We start from the raw sequence: 18,033 nt of genomic DNA on the forward strand, positions 1-18,033 counted from the left end.
CTGGTCTTGAAAGAGGTGAAGTGAAACTGTGTAGTGGTTTAGAAATTACAGCTTGCTATTGCAACTGCCGTTCCAATCAAATACTACTAGAAAATTCTTTTGAATTAGTTATACTGAATTTTTAACAACCTACTGTGCAAGGCTTATTGCCATTCCCTGGGGAAAGAATAACCCTGACATGGAAGGAAGTGCTTAAGTTATTAATATACTCTTTTTCTCCTCAGTAAAAATAAGAAAGTGGTTCTTCAACCTGGGACTAAATTTCAAAAAAGGCAAACTGACTTTTTTCGAAGTTAGTGTTTTGTTTACACCTGCTGAAGCTTCATTACTCAGCTCTGTACTACCACCTAAGTACTTCTTCACAGGCAGTGGAGATGATCTGCAAAGCTTTACCGATGTAGGCTGTGTGTTGTTAGAATGTATTTCATCCTTTTCCCAACAGGTATACGTGCAAGTTCAATGTTGTTCTGTATTGTTCTCTAAAGCAGAAAGTAAATCTTACCTTTTAACATAAATAAGATGAAAATACATCTGCAAGGTTGCACCTGATATTGCACACAGCTGTGAAAATGCAAGAGAAACAAAGCTTTTGCAGGTAATCAAACCTGCTGCCTGAAAGCACCTGGCTATGTGATGCCTTCCACAAAGGAAGACGGGGGATTTGTTTTCTTGACAGCAGTTGTTCATGTTCCAGGCAGGTTAACACTGGATTACACCTACAAAACTGGCCCAATTAGAAAAATTCTGTAGCCTGAGGAAAAGATTTGCATTGCAATTGATGAGCCAGTATGGCCTTCCTAAGAAACAAAGAATTCCACAGAAAATAAATTCATGCCTGAGTTGTTCTTTTGCACTTATGAGGTATGGGGACACTAAATCTCTTTATATTGACTATGCTGTGCTGCTTTTGAACCTGTTGGCAGTGGTTCATCACTGGGATACTACTCTTAGACAGCAGTAGTCTCCATTTAAGAGAAGTAAGACTTCCTGAGACCTCTTTTTATTTGACAGCAGTTTTTAAACTTGATGTGATTGGTTTCTATACAAAAGCACATTAGAAATATAAAATAATTCTATTGTATTTCCTTTTCCTGTGTAACTTAGATGAGCATTAAAAGGCATACGCCTCAAAATAGATGAGTTCTCTACTGTTTCACAAAGCTACTTGATTGTGCCAATCCCAAGGGAACCTGTATGAACTTTTAGGATAGTGCAATGGGATCAATCTGATGTGAGTTTGTGTTTCTTTCCTGCCGTTAATATGAGCTAGAATTAAACTGTTAATTCTGTAAACGCAAAGTATATATATCCTGGATACGACTTTGTCTCGTGTTGGTGACAATCATGTAGCGGAGTAGCTGTCACTTCAGTGTCATTGAGTGGTACTGCAGTCACTGGCTTATACTATTGCAAATATAAGAGGTGTTTTTTTCTGTCCTGATAATTTCTGCTTTGAGTTTTGCTGTCGAGGCGAATGGACAGAACTGCCTTCAGAGTGCTGCACTGGACTATGGCAACTTGCTCTTGTTCTTTCATGCCTTAGTCCTGCACTAAGAATAATCTAGTGCAGTTACCTGATGGCTATAAAAGTCCGCTGGGGATTTGTGTGCCATTGATTAGTAGTTCTGCTGAAGCTTAGGACCTTCCCCACTAAACTCTGAGGAGTAAAAAATGCTCATGTAACCCAGGTGTGGGCTAAGGGGATTAAATAGCATGGACTAATTTAGTGTGTGCTTCCAGTCATGTGGCATAACTGCAGCTGTGCATTCAGATCTGTTCCTGTTGTGTTGAAGGTGACACTGCCTTCATGTAGATAAAGTTTAGGTACAAAAATACTTAACTTTACTGTAGGGCTATAGACTGTATTTATTGCATCCAGTTCATATGGTGTTTTCTTTGGTTAAAACATCTCAAGTGGAGTATTGGAAATGCAGATAAAATGCAGCCTGTGTTGCTAGTAAAGTTGTCAAGTTGGAATGTGTCCTTATACACCAATGTTTCCAGTAGCCTGCCTGGTAGGAGTAACTGCTCAAAAACTAATCTGGCTTATAGGTGCTCATCTTAATGTTTAACTAAACCTTAAATAATCTTCTGAGAAGTAAATCCTTGTGTGTTTTGTTGTTTTCTTGCAGGATACTCTTGCAGACTCATTTCACAGAGTATGTCTCTCATCCTGGTCAATGAGGATTCGCTAGACGTAAGTAAGCTAATACTGGGACAATTTTTTGCAGAAGGAGGTGTGAACAACAGGAAAGCTGTTAAATAAAATGACAAAGTTCATCTCTTTCCTTTAAGGTAGCAAGGTAAAAAAATCATGCTAAAACAGGAGTGGGTTGTGCAAAATGTACTCTTGAGGTATCCAGTCACAAGTTGTACAGATCAAACTATAGTCTCAGAACAAGGAAGTAATTAGCTCCAATGGTTTAATTCTGCTGCAAACTGTTGAAACCTGCAGTATGCCATCAGGAATATAATTGGGTTTTAAGGTATAGATGTAGGAGTATGAAGAAAGAAAACCAAGTTAAAAGACTCATTTCAACTTAATAAGCTATCTTCAGCATTGCATAGAACAGCTGTAACCAACCTTAACATCTGAGAGCAAGCTGCATTGTGAAGTTACCTATGTACTGCTTTTGGGACCTAAAAATGGGATCAGAATTTGCCTGTGATTGGTTGCCATGCTCCTTGAGTATGTGCAAAAATTCACTAGAAAAATCTTGAGTTTGTATGTGAAACTTCCCAAAGGTAGCTTTTCCAGTTTGCCTGTCTCAACATCTGTATTGACATTTGATATCACTTGAATATCTGATTGCTATTAAAGGTATTTGTAGGATAGATGAAAAGATATGTAATGAGCAGTATCTGGTATGTGCATTTAAAGTTGGCAATTCATCTGGCTTCACCAGATGGGAGATGCAAAGCCTGTATCTGAGTATGGAAGGAGTTGCTGGATATTTGGAGATCTGGTGGAAGAGGGGAATACTATTGTGGCAAAGTAACTGTGTGAGACATAGCTGGGAAATAGCACTTATGTAATGTACTTTATGGTAGCCTTGACAGTGTTTTCAGCTTAGACTTAACTTGTTTGTATGCAGTTGTGGCATCTCAAGGCTTAGAGTTTTAGATCACCAGAACTTGGGAGATCCCAGTGAATCCAGGGGAGATGAACTGCCTCCAGAGGCTGGATTGCTAGGTTCCATGCAGTGTAACGTACCCTGATGCAAGCTGTCTTGCCGCTGAGTTCAAGCAACAAAGACCATGTTAGTTTTCTTGCAGAAGTTCTTTTCTGTGTTACTGTATTGAGTCTTGTTCAGATAACTCTAGTGGTATAAGGTGGATTCCTTTTTTTCGTTTTTCAAACTGTTAGCTGCATTAAGTGTGTATAGATTGGAGTATACAAGGTGTTTCAAGCAAATATCTAAATGCCTTCCTGGAGACTTCAATCAGTTCAGACTGTTTTCTCCTCCCACTTTTCCACTTCCGAATGGCCCCTCTTCAAGAGAACTGTTTCCTTTTTGTGATATCAAAATACTGTGCTGCTTACGAGCTTCTTAACACACTTGGCTGACTAGACCTTTTAATGTGACGAAAGATGCAAAACTTCAGCAGAAAATGAGCAACTCGTGGTCTTTGTTGCTTGAGGCAGAAAGGTTATTTGATTAGAATTATACTAATAAGAAAACTTTGGGTGTGAGGGTTTTTTTTCCTGATTGTATTGTGAACTAAACCTAGAGGGAAGAAGCTGGTTGTGCTTTGTGTAGTTTTCAATTTTTTTACACATTCTGAAGCTCTGAAGTTGTTTGACCCTGTAAGTAAAGCTCTTAGTTCAACCTGACTCAAAAGTAATTCCTCTAAATTTGCAGAGGCATTGTGCCTTTTGTGTATGCCTGTTTAGAAATAATAAAGCTTAGACAATGATTACCTGTGGCTAAAGCAAGGGAGGCAAACTGAGAAGTTCTTGCTAGATCAGAGGAAGAAAATGGAGCTAATGCTGCTTGGTATTTAGAAATATCCAGAAGTTGGACAAAGTAGACCTTAAGCCATGTTAGCCTGACTGACTCATTACTTCCGGTTTTGAATACCATGATATAGTGAGATGCAGATTTTTTGAGTGAGTAAAAAGTGAATAATATTCACTTTTTCTATAGTGAATATTATTACAGAAGGTGCTGAGTACTATCTCAACAGCTTCAGCACCTGCTTTTAAATTGTGACTTCTGTTAGTCAAGTGAAAGGACCGTGAGAGGGTGGGCCGAATAATGGAATGATTTACTACGTATGCCTTTAGTGGTGAGCGTTTTGACTGTGGGGTTTTGCTTTAAATGTCAAACCGTGTAGGTAGGATGGTTCAAGGACTTTCAATATGAGGCAAAAATGAACTTGCATTTTCTGGGATGAAAGGCTGGACTTAAGCAATAATAAGTGAGTGAATGTGCCTAGATCTCTGTTGTTCTCCTTTCCTATCTTCAACAGCAGTAACAGCTTGGCCTTGGCCTATGTATAGAACCAACTCTGGTTGATTGGTGTGATTGCAGTCTTGCTGTTATAAAACAGACACAGACTCACTGAAACACATATAGCTGTACAAAGGAATACACTTAATATATATATTACTGTAGGATTTTTAGACTCCCAGAAAGGCTTCTGTGTTTTATGTTGAAAACTTGATATGTTTTCCATTGCTTTAGGAAAGTAGGGGTTTTAACAAACTTCATCTATGCAGTTGACATTCCTGAAGTCCTAGTAAATCCTTCTGCTGCTTAGATAAGTCTCTGATTCTTCTCTTGAAACATGAGAAAATGGTGGCCTAAGACAGTTGGTTTTAATTGAGTAGATCCTATGTAATATTTGAAATGTGCTGCTTCAGCAAGAACTTGTGAGACTGTATCTGTTCAGGTCTATCTGCTTGCACTTTGTGGGCTGGGTAGTGGATTTTGGGGAAGGCATGCTAATAGTCTCCTTACCCAATCTTTTTGAGTCCCTTTGAGTGTCACCTGCCTACCTGACAGCTTCAGTTGACAACCCCTGCCTCAGTGTATACTCTAAATGCCAAATTAATTGTAACAAAGTGAAACCTATTCTTACTTTTATCTCAGCATAGACTTGCAAAAGCGATAATGGCTACCAGAGAGAAAACACAACTGGAGAAAGAAATAAAGAGCTTAAGAATAGGGTGCAGGAAATGCTGGAAGATAGGAGCTAGTGTACTCCAAGGAAATATAGAGGGAATCTCCCATTTTCAAGCTCCTGAAGGCTTATTTTGATTCCTTTCTGTATTTAGCATATGCCCTTTGAGGTTTTTATACATTTGTTTTTTTTCCCCAACTTTAGCTAAGGGGTAATGTAATGTGGGAACTGAACTGGGAGAAAATGGCATCTCTTCTCACTTCCCCCATGCCAGCACTGCAAATATTGTGGTCTGCCAAAATGTCACTTGAAGTGAAAGAGAGGATCCCTGTGGAAAGAACTTCATTAAGTAAGTTACAAAAGGCTAAATACTTCATTCCCCATGAAAGAGAGGGTATGAAAGGGAAAAGGTGACGGATCTACCCACTGAACCGCTGAATCTTGAGTCCACTGCCCAGTTTCAGATTGAAGTCTTCTGAGGCAGTGGGGGTAAGACAGGAATAAACAGTCATCTTTGCTGTTGAAGAGATGGATGCTAGAATCAAATGAGGAATAGTAGAGGAAGCAATTATTTTAACAATTTTTAAGCTTCTGTGTAAATAAATGTGGTGCTTCTCTCGTGAGGTATTGTGTTAACTACCTGAGAAGTGGAAACTGTTGAGTTCAGAAAACTGAACGCAGAAGAATTTTTTTCAGTGATACCCAAAAAGAAGTTAGTCTCTTGGTCTGAACTCCAGAGAGTTAACTTTAAACTTCTAGAGAAACAAGACTACTTTAACAGCTGTGTAGTACAAATGAGAAAATGGGTACAAAAAAACACCCCAGGGTAATAAACTGGGAAGCTGAATGGCTATTGAACTGTCTTAAGAAGATCTGAGGTTGTATTAGTCTTCATGATCCAAATTAAGATAAGGACAAACTGTAAAACTACTGTTACAAATGTTATTGAAAATCTGTTCTCTTATGATGTTGAAGTGTTGGCAGATTCATCTAATTAGCAGTCTCCACTACGAACAACAATCAAAGGTATATTGACAGATAGACCCCATGATGGTAGAGGGGGTCACAGATCATATGTAAGAAACACAAAAATATTACTGGACTCGCCTCCTGTCTCAATACCAGAAAGCACTTTGGTAGGGGGTGTGGAACCTATTTTAAGACCCTTGAGGACACTCTATTTGTCTTGAAAGAGTGTATGGGGATGGGAGGCTTTCTGACTCTGCAGAGTACTGTCCATTATGATGGATCTGTTCCTCCAGTAAGAGCAGTTAGCCTTGATCTCTCACGCTGTATGACTGACACAATCATTAATATGTGCCATTTTGTATGCATCTTGCTGTGTTGCTTCATGTGAGGACACACTAGAATGAGAAATTCTTATCAAACATGAGTTAATATAGAATGATCCGCTCTTTCCTCCCCTTTGTTTTGCCTGACCTCTGCCAACATACGAGGGAAATATGCGATCAATGTTCTGTCAGGCATACTTTAAACACCCTAGATAAAAAATTACAAGCAGCTCCTCTGCTCATTCTATTCCACTGAACTCCTCATTCAGCTATGGAACTGGAGGTAGCACTTGGGAAAATACGATAATAGTTTCCTTTTTTAAGTTGAAATTGTAGTGTTGCTGATGGCTCAAGTTGAATTGAATGCCTTAAACCTTGACTCTGGCTTCAACTGTGTTGATCAGCAGTAGCTCAGTAGAATCACTTGAGGATTCGCTCTTGAGATAGCTGAAGATACTTTGCAGAACTCAATGCTAAACACTTGCCTCATTAAAGCCATGTTGCTTGGAGCACATGAGTGGTGGGAGAGTGGGAAGTGCGAAGTTAATAAGAGGGTTTCCACCTGGGCATAGTACTATATCTACCATGCCTAATTTTCGCTGATACTTTCTGGTTTCCCTTTCATGAGTGAATATGTGAGCTAATACTACAACAGTTGTAAAAAATGTGAAAGACCAGTGTCTTTATTTTTCATGCTTTTCATTTGTGTAGCTTTACTACTTTGAAATAACACCACCTAAATTTTGCAAAAAAATCTGAGAATATCTCTTTTCTGGTCCTGTAACTCTTCAGAGCTGGAGATGACAAAATCTCAGCTGCATGTCTTAGGCAAGGGTTCTGAGGAAGGAGATGTGGCTGCTGTTGGACTGATTTGAATTTGAAAAGTGGTTCTTGTTAAACATCTCCCATGCAAAGTTGAGAACTTAAGATGTGCCATGCATCAGTAGTCTGGGAGCATTTCAGTGTGAAGCGCAGATTTTGTACTTGAAATTTTCTGTGAAATGTAACCGTGGTTGATAAGTGTTGAGAAATGCAGAGTCTTTAACAAGCCACTAAAATGTGGATACATTTTAGCAAAAGCAACAGGTAAAGGAGCATCTATTCTTAACTAATTCAAGTTCTAGTGAGACTTTGTATGTTAAAAAAAAGCTTTGTAGAAAATGAGTATTCCATGTTCTCATTTTTCTCTGCTGCCCCCTCATCTAGCAGATGCTCCATTAAGTTCAGGCGTGGAAGACATTGGTTACAGAGTCTAGCTGTAAAGGAAGACAGTAGTATTAGAAGTTTTTCAGTAAACATAAGAAACCTAATGGAAGCTTTCAGAACATGAGAAAAAAGACAGAAAATTGGAGAGCCATGGCATGTCAGCTGAGTAGAAAAAAACATCATTGACATATAGTTGCTAGTCTTTTAAGTGAAGAAAATGGGTAATTACATGGTACATCATGATGACATATCTAATGTTGAAGGTGACTGTAATGCTTCAGCTCAGATAACGTGTTTTTCCAGAACAGGAGCACAAACTTGTGGAGCTTCTGAACTGGTACATCAAAAATGCTTTGTATTACATCGCTCGTGTTTTCAAACCACAGTACTTCTGGTGGTTTTTTTTCCAAGTACTCTTATCACCATTTTTAATATAGAACTGAATTTTGCATAAGTCTAAGCATAGAACTTGTACATGTTTTGTTAATTGCCGCAGGTTCTTTTAATTCTAAGGTGAGTGTCTTTAGTTACTTGCCAATCTTTCCAGTGTTGAATCTCCATAGCAGTATTTGTATGTTGCACTTGTAACAGAAATTATGACTTCTGCTCAGCTTAGCCCAAGATCCATCAGTAGAAGATTCTCACACTGAAATTCTGTAGCATTATGTTTAATATATTCCACCTCTGAAATCCATTAATGCTAAAAACGAATCTTTTACAAGATCCGAGTTGAGCTTAGAGCCTTTAAATATTAATACACTTTCCCCTTTGTGCAGTCCCTGTGTGACTTTTTTTCCCCCCACTTCTGCTCTTTGGTGTGCAGCAGCAGGTGAGATGTGATCGAACAACTGCCTTGGCTTCGTTTTGAGAGCTAAATTTTTCAATAAATCATGCACTTGAAGGGAAAAATCAATAATTTTGTTCTCTTCGGGTATCTACTGGGAATGGAAGAGACTAATCTCTAGCTTGATTCAGCTGAGTTTTAGAAACTTAGCATAATAATCTGCAAATGTTTATCCCTTATAGGCTTAACTATATGCATACATATGCTCACTTGATTTTTCTTTCCTTTTCTTAATAAAGCTTTTTCAAATGAAAATATTTTGAGCATGAGATTTACTTTGGGTGTAATTCTTGCATTCAGTTTCTGCTTTAATTACATTTGAAACACCATAAAGTCTTATTGTGTAGCTCTTAACCTGGGTAAATTTCTTTCATTGGCATCTCATGGAAGCTGAGTTGAGAGCAGTGACAGGGAAAGCTGAAGAAGAGAAATTGGATCACCCAGAGAGGCCCTGGAAAGCATGAGATGAGAGTAGCAGGTATTATAACCAAGCAACGTTGGGTGTGTTCCCCCTCTTCAGTCCTGTGGAAAGGAGAGATAGGGGAGTGTATCGACTGGTTTTCACATTGGGCTGTATTGAACAGTAGCAGAAAGGCAAAATCGGAGGAAGCCCGTTCTGAGCCTGTGTATTTTCCTGTAAAGTAACTCTGATACAAATGAGCTACACAGCAAATGTGCCGTGCAGAACTCATGTGCCTAGACTGACTCAGTCCTGTATTATACATAGATGTAAATAACAAACTGATACTCGAGCGTAAGAACCCTTGATGTCAGTGTCTATTGATGATCATGTTAGTTAAAAGTATTAGCATAGAAGCAAAAGCTGCTCTCTTGTCACTCTTCTGCTTACTCCGCTGTATCTTTTGCATGCTTCAGTGTTTGGATGTGCTATTGAATATGAGCATGGATAAACCTGTTTGTGCTACCATGTTAAAAAAAAAACCCAACAAAAATTCATGGTGTAACTTATTGTCTGTAGTCACTGTCTTGACTTCCTAAACTGGGTCTTAGGATTTGCAGGGAAGCTTTACGTGCAGTTGTTTTGTAATTTAGCAGTGAAGAGTGAGGATACAGAAAACATGGTTATTATGTAGTTTTCTTAGTTTTGCTCTTCTGTAGGGTAACATTACTATGAAGGTTTTATCACCTATAGGGAAAACCTCTTAAGAATTAATATATTACTGGATTTATCCCATTACTTTCATGACCTTGATTCTTATGGGCACTTTTTCTTTCCACGCTTCTGAACAGTTTAAGAAAAATGTGTTAAGGAGATCTTTAACAGGCACCATTATTCATTGTATTTAAATACTGATAGATGTATAAATCTGGGATTATCTAGGAATCCTGCATATAAATTGCTCTGGATTTCTAAAGAATTAGAGCTCTGATCTGATACTGGGTTTATGCACATGCTAAAATAAATCTTGTTGGGCTGCTACCTAAAACTTATTGTAATAACCATTGGGAAAACTCAGACTGGTTGTGGAAAGGAAGAAAACCTGAAGGGAGCAGGCAATTAAAAAAGTAAATTGTCTATCAGTGTGTTTGTCCTCAAGCAAAGAGTATGGTTCCAATAGTGTCTTCTGTACTACACTTACCAGGACAGAAAGATTTGTGTAGCACGTGTGTTCTGTAGAAGGGTAGTAGCTTCACTACAGGAATTTCTTTAGCATACGCAGTATGTAAGTAGTTTTTATATAAACCTACATTTCAGATTCTTCAGCACAACTACAGGAGACAGTGCCTGTGAAGCTATGAGAAACTTTGAAGGTGTTGCTTTTTGTGTCCTGATGCTTTTGCTTTGGGAAGAAAGGATGTTCCTTCTTGGTGATGTTATGCTAATTACTCCCAAAGAATGCGGTGAAGTTATTGCCAGCTTTTCAGACTAGAACTAAAGTTACCTACTACTGGGAGCTCCAAAGCCTTGGTATTGTGTGCTTCAGTCCTGCTGGAAGATAGTAAGGTGTATGGATAACTGCTGGAAGAAAAGAACAGGTCTTGTACTGCTAATGCCTTGTAACACTTTGAAGATTGCATCCTTGCGTGTTGTGCAGAGTAGTGCGATACTTTTTTCTCCCTGCTATTATCTGCTGAAATGCTTTTGAAGTCAGTATTCTGGAAAACTGCCTGATGTGGACAATCCCATTTTAGCCAACCATCAGCTCTTTCAGAAAGGCTTTTGGGAAGCTCCTCTGGTATCTTTCAGCTAATAAGTTACTTCAGTTATTAGTCAGCCTGGAATTCTAATGGGCTCTTCTGTGTAGTACTAGGAATTTGCAAAGGAAGCTAATGAGGAAAACTAGGGAAATAACACATTACTTTATTGTACCATATACTTCTAATTGCTCAAATGTCTGTTGTTCTTAATCTACAAACAGACATCAAGCTAATATGTACTTACACAGGGAACAGTGTCTAGTAATCAGATGTATCTTCAAAAATACTAGGTAGAAAAGATTTAGTGTTTTTTCTTACGTGTTTTTGAGGAACAAATAGAATCTTTCATAGCTCCAGTTATTTGATAATCTACATAGAAAGTTAGTTGTATGGATGTGGAAAATACACAACTCGTCGTGTGAAAAGCTGCTTTGATTTGAGCGTTCTGTGTAGAATTACAAATGAAAGAATATAGGTGTTACCTGGACCTATAGGTTTAAGTACACACTGGACTGTGTAACTTAAGTATTAGGTTACCATTTTCTCAGGAAGTAATACTAATAGGTTTGAGCTGCGAGTGGCGAATGAGTTAGGCTATTTTTGTTTCATCCTGCTTTCCCTTTTCAGCATTCATTAATGACTGTTTTACCTTATCTGTGGTGATGTTTTTTCTGTTAATGTTTTCTGGCACTGTGATAGTTGATTTGCTTGAAGTGGGGGCACTTGGACCTGAAGGAATGCAAGGACCTTTAGGAGTCTGAAGACCAGGTTTCTAAATAACCATTCTTTCTATAGCTGGAAATTTGTGGGGGGCTGCGGAGGGCTATTAAAAAACAAAGCCTCTGTTTTTTCCAAGGTACTTTTCCATTTGTCAAGACCCAGAAAAGACCTTGCAGTTTTAGACTGCAGGTATTTTAGCAACTGGGGGCTCATCCTGCTAATGCCTTGTCCATGCTTTAAGACGGAATAGATCATAGTATATAACACACACTCTTCCTTTCAATTTTTATCTGAATTGAATCTAGTTTTTGCTGTTTTGTTTCTAAAAGCTCTCGTGTTAGAGGAAAATGACTGGGAACAAACAGTATTTCTTTTAAAACTGCTTATGATCTTCGTATATGTTAAGGCTTATTTCTAAACAGATGATCCCTGAGTTACCCAGATCTGTTTTCTGTTGTCTAAGTTAACAATGTAATAATGGCTTCAGTTGGATGGCAAAGGAAGTATGTTTGCTTTGAATATGAGAGTCTCTGCAGCGTACGGATAGGCTTAATGTCTAATAAGCATGAGAGACCATGGAAACATAAAGATGTGTGATGAAGTGAAAGCAGGTTTTTGTTAAATGAGAACCTACCTGTGAAGTGCTGTGTTTTCGTATGGTAGAGCCTCGTGGTGTGATTTTCTAGAGGAATAAGGTGAATGGGTGTCTGATTTGTAGGTAAATGAGTTACAGATACTGGTATTCTTGATCGATGTTACCAATATTACACTTTAATAGAAACAATTCAGAGTTCTCTTTCATACTGAAGGGTGAGAACTAAATACTCCTTTTTTTTTTTGCGAGATGCTTACTTTCATATCTGATCTTTGCCTTTCATTGAAGGGGAGGGGGAGTCCTTGTTCATGCCAATTTCTGTGGGTTTTTAAAGCATAAGCAGTCTTTCTTGGTGTGGAGCCAGCCAAAATCAATAGAATTTATTCACCTGCACTGTTAACTTAGTGAAGATAGTGGAGAGTTACTGCCTTAGAGTAAGAATTAGGGTACGTCTTGATGATATTTTCAGACAGTAATGATAAGACCACAGATAGCTGTATCTGTCTTTGTGGGTCCTATAATACTGACTACTCTTTAAACCTTTTTCTGGAGATAATTTCCTTTCTCTTCAGAATTAGAGAATCATCCTTGTAGCTGAAGTGTGATTACTCCAAGCCTGCTCATCAGTTGCATGAAGGAAAAAATTTCCTTCATATGAGAATTAAGGAAAAAGATGTTTTAGGTTTGGTTGAAGCTAGAAAAAGTCCTCTTGAATTTTTCTGGGTTGATTGGTCTGTCAGAAACTGGAGTTAAGCCATTCTCCAGCTCTGTGAAGTTAATGCCTGTTTACATGTGTGTTCTGTCTGCTTTTGTCTACTCTGTGGAGTAGAACTCATCAGAGAAATCTTGTAGAAACTTCTAGAATGTTTATGTGCCTTTGCCACAATGGTGTTTGCTTATTTTTTACTGATAAATATGTCAAGGTACACTTTGACATCTGTAACGATTCAAGTAATTGAGGTGGTAATGCTAGAGGGTTAGTTTTGCTCTTTCATATTTTGAAAGTGATTAGTTACGTAAGATAAGCTGATTGAAGCTAGGTAGTGAGTACGATCTCTCTGTCATTTCAAAACAAAACTGATCTGGATATTTTGTATTTTCCACTATTCCCCAAATCATAAAATTATCATAACCAGTGTTCTAAGCAGGCCTAAAATCACAGTTCTGGGATGTCAGGACTTAATGCTTTTTTGGAGAGCTGTGGGAATGAGTGTTTATCAGAGCTGAAGTAATTCAGATATCCTCTTGAAGCTTCCGTTGTGCTGGGTTGTGATGGTGTCTCTGCTCGTCGTATATGCTTTGCTTTTTCAAGCTAGCCAGGCAAGGGTAAGAGCGCGCTTGTGAAGTTCTTGGCAGCCCTAATGGACACCAGGGCTGTGGTACTGGTGGTGGTAAGATTTTTTTAAAAAAAATGTTTCATAAGCTTAGAACTGGTGTAATCTTTTCATTTCTTGCAGACTTGAGTCTTGCGTGCCTCTTCTGTCGTCCTTTTTCCTTTTACTCGGAAATAGGCTAATTGAGGAAAAGAATCAAAACCCATGGAACACTTAACTGTTCACTTATGTTACTGTGTTCTCCTTCCTACCCCACGATGATAAAAAGAGTTTCTGAGCTGGGCAATGGTAACAACTTCTATGAACATGTTTCTTGATAAGCTGACTGTATTTCATGGTGTGCCTCACTTAAGTAAAATGTGTGTCACAAAATAAATTCAGCTTAGTCCCTGAAGCTGTGGCAAAGCTTCCTGTTCAGTTATGTGTCCCCTCTGCTGCAAGCTGTGCTTATCCGGGGAGTGCTTCAATTTTTTTGTTTTCATATCATGAACTTTTTTGCTATTATAATGCAGCATTATAAACATTTTGTGACAGATTTTGTGTGGCAAAACTAGCTGTGGAGAACATAATGAATTTGTGTTCTGAATTGGTAGTAATCCAACCTATTAACTTCCCTTCCCACCCCCTCCATAAATCTTAAATTTGTGCATATACAGGAGCTGTCACAGAGTTTAGACTTTGCAGTTTGCTTTTGATTTGGTAGAAGAAAAGTATGTTACTGCAATAGCAGAGGGTTTCCTTATATCGAGGCAACTCTCATGTGTTCTTGTTATTTGCTTAAATAAGCATTGTAAGGTACTCTGTTTGACCCTCTGAATCTTATGGGAGCTGGGTTGAATCGTAACGTTTTGAACCCAGTCAAACTTTAAAGCGAAAGGACTATGATATAGTCATGTGTGATGATCTCTTTCTATGGCAGAGTAGACCACCTGCATTATTCTTTGGCGAGGGATTTATTGCAAGTTTGTCATGAACAAGCTGTGTTATTGGGAGAAATAAATTCTAAGTTTTGAACTTAAACTCTAAAGAGTCCTACAATTTTGTTTGTTTATAAATACAACATTGCATAAAAAACTTTTTTCTTTCCGTTTGCTGCTGATTAATTAAAAAAGAAATGTAGTAGCTTGCAGGGTTACTTAGAGAACTCTGTGGGTGTTTTGCTGTTGACCTAAGTACAACTGCAGTAGGGCCCATAAACTACATGACAGACGAGTTCTTTGCGAGTAGGACTGCTCTGACCGGTGGCTGCCTTAGTACTTTACAGAATAGTTGGGTATGTGCTGTGATGTTGAGCCACAGAGAAGTCTGAAGGAAAAAAAAAAAGTCATGTATAATGATTAGTCTTCATGGTGCCTAATATCCTGGAAGTATAGTGACTCACAGGCAACCTGTGCTGCACAGTCTCTTGTGACAGTTTGTTACCGCAGCTTAATGGTTGAGAACAATGTTGACTGTAAGCTCAGTTCTAAAAGTCCTTACTTGTTATGGGTGGCAGCTCTTCACTTCAGGACTTGAGAGAAACTGGACTGCGTTCTCCTGCTACTTACTCCAAGATAATGCTGTTGAAATTATGGGGAATTCTTCAGACACAGTCCTGCATTATGTAAATATTTTTTTTAAATTGCTCTAACCTTACCCTCACTGCCTGGAATAGTGATAATACTGGTACAAATTTTGTTCATATGATAATGCATGTGCCACAAACATGTGACAACCTCTTAAAGGGCTAACTGTTTTGGTCACTGAAGTTGTTAACCTTTCATAGCTTCTGCTGGCTAAGATGAAGAATGCCAAGGTGCATCTAGCACGTGCATTTACTTCACACTATGCATTCCCGTTGCACTGGGGATTAGCTAGATGCAGGTCTCTCGCCTTGCTTGAAAACCTGTGTTGGGAAGCAGTTAAAGTGGCTGTAAAGCCTGGTTTTGCCTGCCCTGTAAGTGTGATTTATTCTTCGCTTCTCAGTTTCCAATACTCTTCCAGTTTATCGCAATGCCTCTGAGAGACAAACTTTGTTTTGTAATTAGGGGTGTGCAGTTCCATATCTAATAAACTGGTTTTAAATAAATACCTGCTAGTGAGTAGTCTAGTATTTGGGATCACTGTGTGTACTTAAAGGCTGAGTTTCATATTCAAGTAATGATATTACAGCTGTGAAGGGGGCAAGCGCATGGTATAAGTGACCTGAGTGTCTGCCTTGGTTTCCACAGAGACTCTGAAATAACTAAACCAGAATTATTTTCTAGGTTCTGTGGACTACAAGTCTTTAACAGGCAACGTCATCTTAGACAAGTGACCTGGATGCCAGGTCAGTCTACCTGCACGTCCCTCTTGTTTCAAGTATGGCCATAGGGCATTAATGTTCCTTAGATAAATCCTTGGGAGCAAACCTTGTCTCTGATGCAAGAACTGTTCAGATGTGGAATATTCTAATTTGGGGCATCTGCTGGTTCATGTAACAGTGACTGTAGGGTGAAAATTAATGCACATACAGACTGACTAGATTGCAGCATTTGCATCCTCTTTCGGCTGGTATGTACAGATTGTATTTAGTATTGGAGCACAATCTGCTGTGGCGCCCCAGAAAAGAGCAACTGACCCCTGAGGCAACTAAAGGTTGAAATGTTTTTCAACCTGGGATCATATAGGTAATGGATTGACAATATCCACACGGCACTAGAAGCCTGGGAAATGATGGTGGGCACTTGGTGGAAAGCTGGATGTAAGATCTTTGTCAGTTTTGTGTTCAGCAAGGCTGACACATTACAAGGAAGCTTTACTCTGATTTGGTGTCTGTTATTAATTCAGGTTTCTGTAGCTGAAGTATGGAATTCACTGAAATAATATGATGTACTTGGTCTTTCTACAAATAAGTGTAAATTCTACAGTACAACTGGGGACCATTTGTGTGGCTAATAGTGACTAAAGTTGTCTGCCTTGAAGATTTTGTGTTCTTGGTGGGGAAGAAGGTCAGCAGAGCGTGTGCTTTTGGATGTGGTGTTTAGTAGTCCGTAGAAGTCTGGGAAAATAGGGGTGGATAAACCCAATTAATGGTTAAGGGGCTTTGTAAGGTCTGTGTTGGTATGGTAACATTTATGTCTCCGTTACAGAATTAATACTTCCCAACTTATCTGTAAATAACACAAGGAAAGGGGACATGGGTTCAAAAATTAACTAGCTGACTTCTTTGAAAACCTCTACTTACTTTTCAAGTTATTAAAACTTAATGGCTCTATCTATATTAGTTTTAAAAGTTCTCAAGGGATTTATAGTTCTGTCCAGAGCTTGACAGACAAACTCTACGGTTCAGTAGAGAGAGTTAATAGGTTTAGTAAATATTACTAAAATAAATCTATTGTACAACTAAATCTTTAGGGAAATGACTCTGGTGGCTTTATTTTAAAAAAGTAATGTGATCTTGATGGTTTTGTGAGGTTTTCTTATTAAAATTATTTTTAGTAATTGAAGTGAGTATCATATTTATTAGATAAACTTTAATAAAAACTTCAGATGTACACATGGGGTAAAACGATAGGGAACTAAGTAGTGTGTTTTAAAACACTGAAAAAAAAGTCTTTGAAAGTCAGTGTTCACTTGAGGGAATGATGTTTATTTGACTAAAAAGAAAAATTTGCCTGGGGCTTTCTTACATAGCATCATTATATTCTTGGTTTAAAAAAAAAAAAAGTAAAAATACAGGAAACAGTCACGGTGAAAGCAAGTCAGGTGGTGTGTGCAGCTTCTCAGTTGAGTGGGTTCCAGTGTCTCTGGGCAACAGTTACGCAGTATCATTAAGGTTTATTTTTTCCCAGCTCTTTCTAGAGTTAGACAAAAGCAGTCAGACCACAAGCAATGCAGTAGCAATGCTACTTTTGTTTCCTGAGCTACCTGTGCATATTGGGGAGATAATAAATTTGCATAAACTCTATATGGGAATAGAACATTTAAGTTGCTAAGAGTAGGATCAGCAATGTTTTAAAATTTGCTAGTTTAGGCCGCAGAGATGCTTCTGATCTGTATCTGAAATGCCTTTGCAAATCACTAGTTTATAATGTGTTGTAGAGCAGTTCAAGTCAAAAAACAACATCTATGTAAAGGCTGCCCTGTGACCTCTATATGCATTATGCAATGTAGTAATTCCTAGCAGTAGCAATTGCCAACAGATACATGTCAATTGTAATGTGTTTTGTTGCTTTTGAAACACCAAGTAGTAAACAAGTCTGTGGTAGAGGAAGGGAATAAAATGGGTTATTGTGGGAGTCTGGTGGGGTATAGAGTATCTGGAAGAAGACTCTTCTGCGGTTCGTTACCTGCAGTTATCAGTTTTAGTGGAATTTGTGTTGTAGGTGGATAGCGTATTTTGGAGAAGTCATAGAAGGACTGTGGAAAAATCCAGTGTACTGGTTTTGGAGGAAGAACAGGCAGCAGATAGTTGTTTAGTTCATTTGGTGTTTTTTCTTGTATGATAGAAGTGTGTGAAACTAAGAAATGGAAATGATTTGGTTACTTGAGGTTGCAAGTAACACAGACCTTGTGACAGACTATTTCACTCATGGTTTGTCCAGCACCTAGGAGCCACGTGAACCTTCAACAAGGAAGTCTGCAAATCAAAAGGATTATTCTGGCAAAAAAAATCAGAAAATTTTTGCCAAGAATGAGTCATTCCTATTTGTCAATATACTAGGAGAGTGCTGTGTGGAAGGAAATAGATTGTTACTGTAGCTGTGTGTAGAAGTGTAGTAGAATTACTAATCT

The 18,033-nt window shown here is 38.4% G+C and overlaps 1 protein-coding gene across 4 annotated transcripts in view; it reads left to right on the forward strand.

The window, feature by feature from the left end:
* Window positions 1-18,033, forward strand: part of ATP8A2 (ATPase phospholipid transporting 8A2) — a 349,978-nt gene that overhangs the window by 104,319 nt on the left and 227,626 nt on the right. For all 4 annotated transcript variants that reach the window (XM_055802562.1, XM_055802564.1, XM_055802565.1 and 1 more), the window contains one exon: window positions 2,133-2,197. In XM_055802562.1, the coding sequence (XP_055658537.1) occupies window positions 2,133-2,197 (65 nt within the window). The remainder of the gene's footprint in view (window positions 1-2,132; window positions 2,198-18,033) is intronic.

Source organism: Falco peregrinus, chromosome 4 (genome assembly GCF_023634155.1).
Source record: "Falco peregrinus isolate bFalPer1 chromosome 4, bFalPer1.pri, whole genome shotgun sequence".
Lineage (NCBI taxonomy): Eukaryota > Metazoa > Chordata > Aves > Falconiformes > Falconidae > Falco > Falco peregrinus.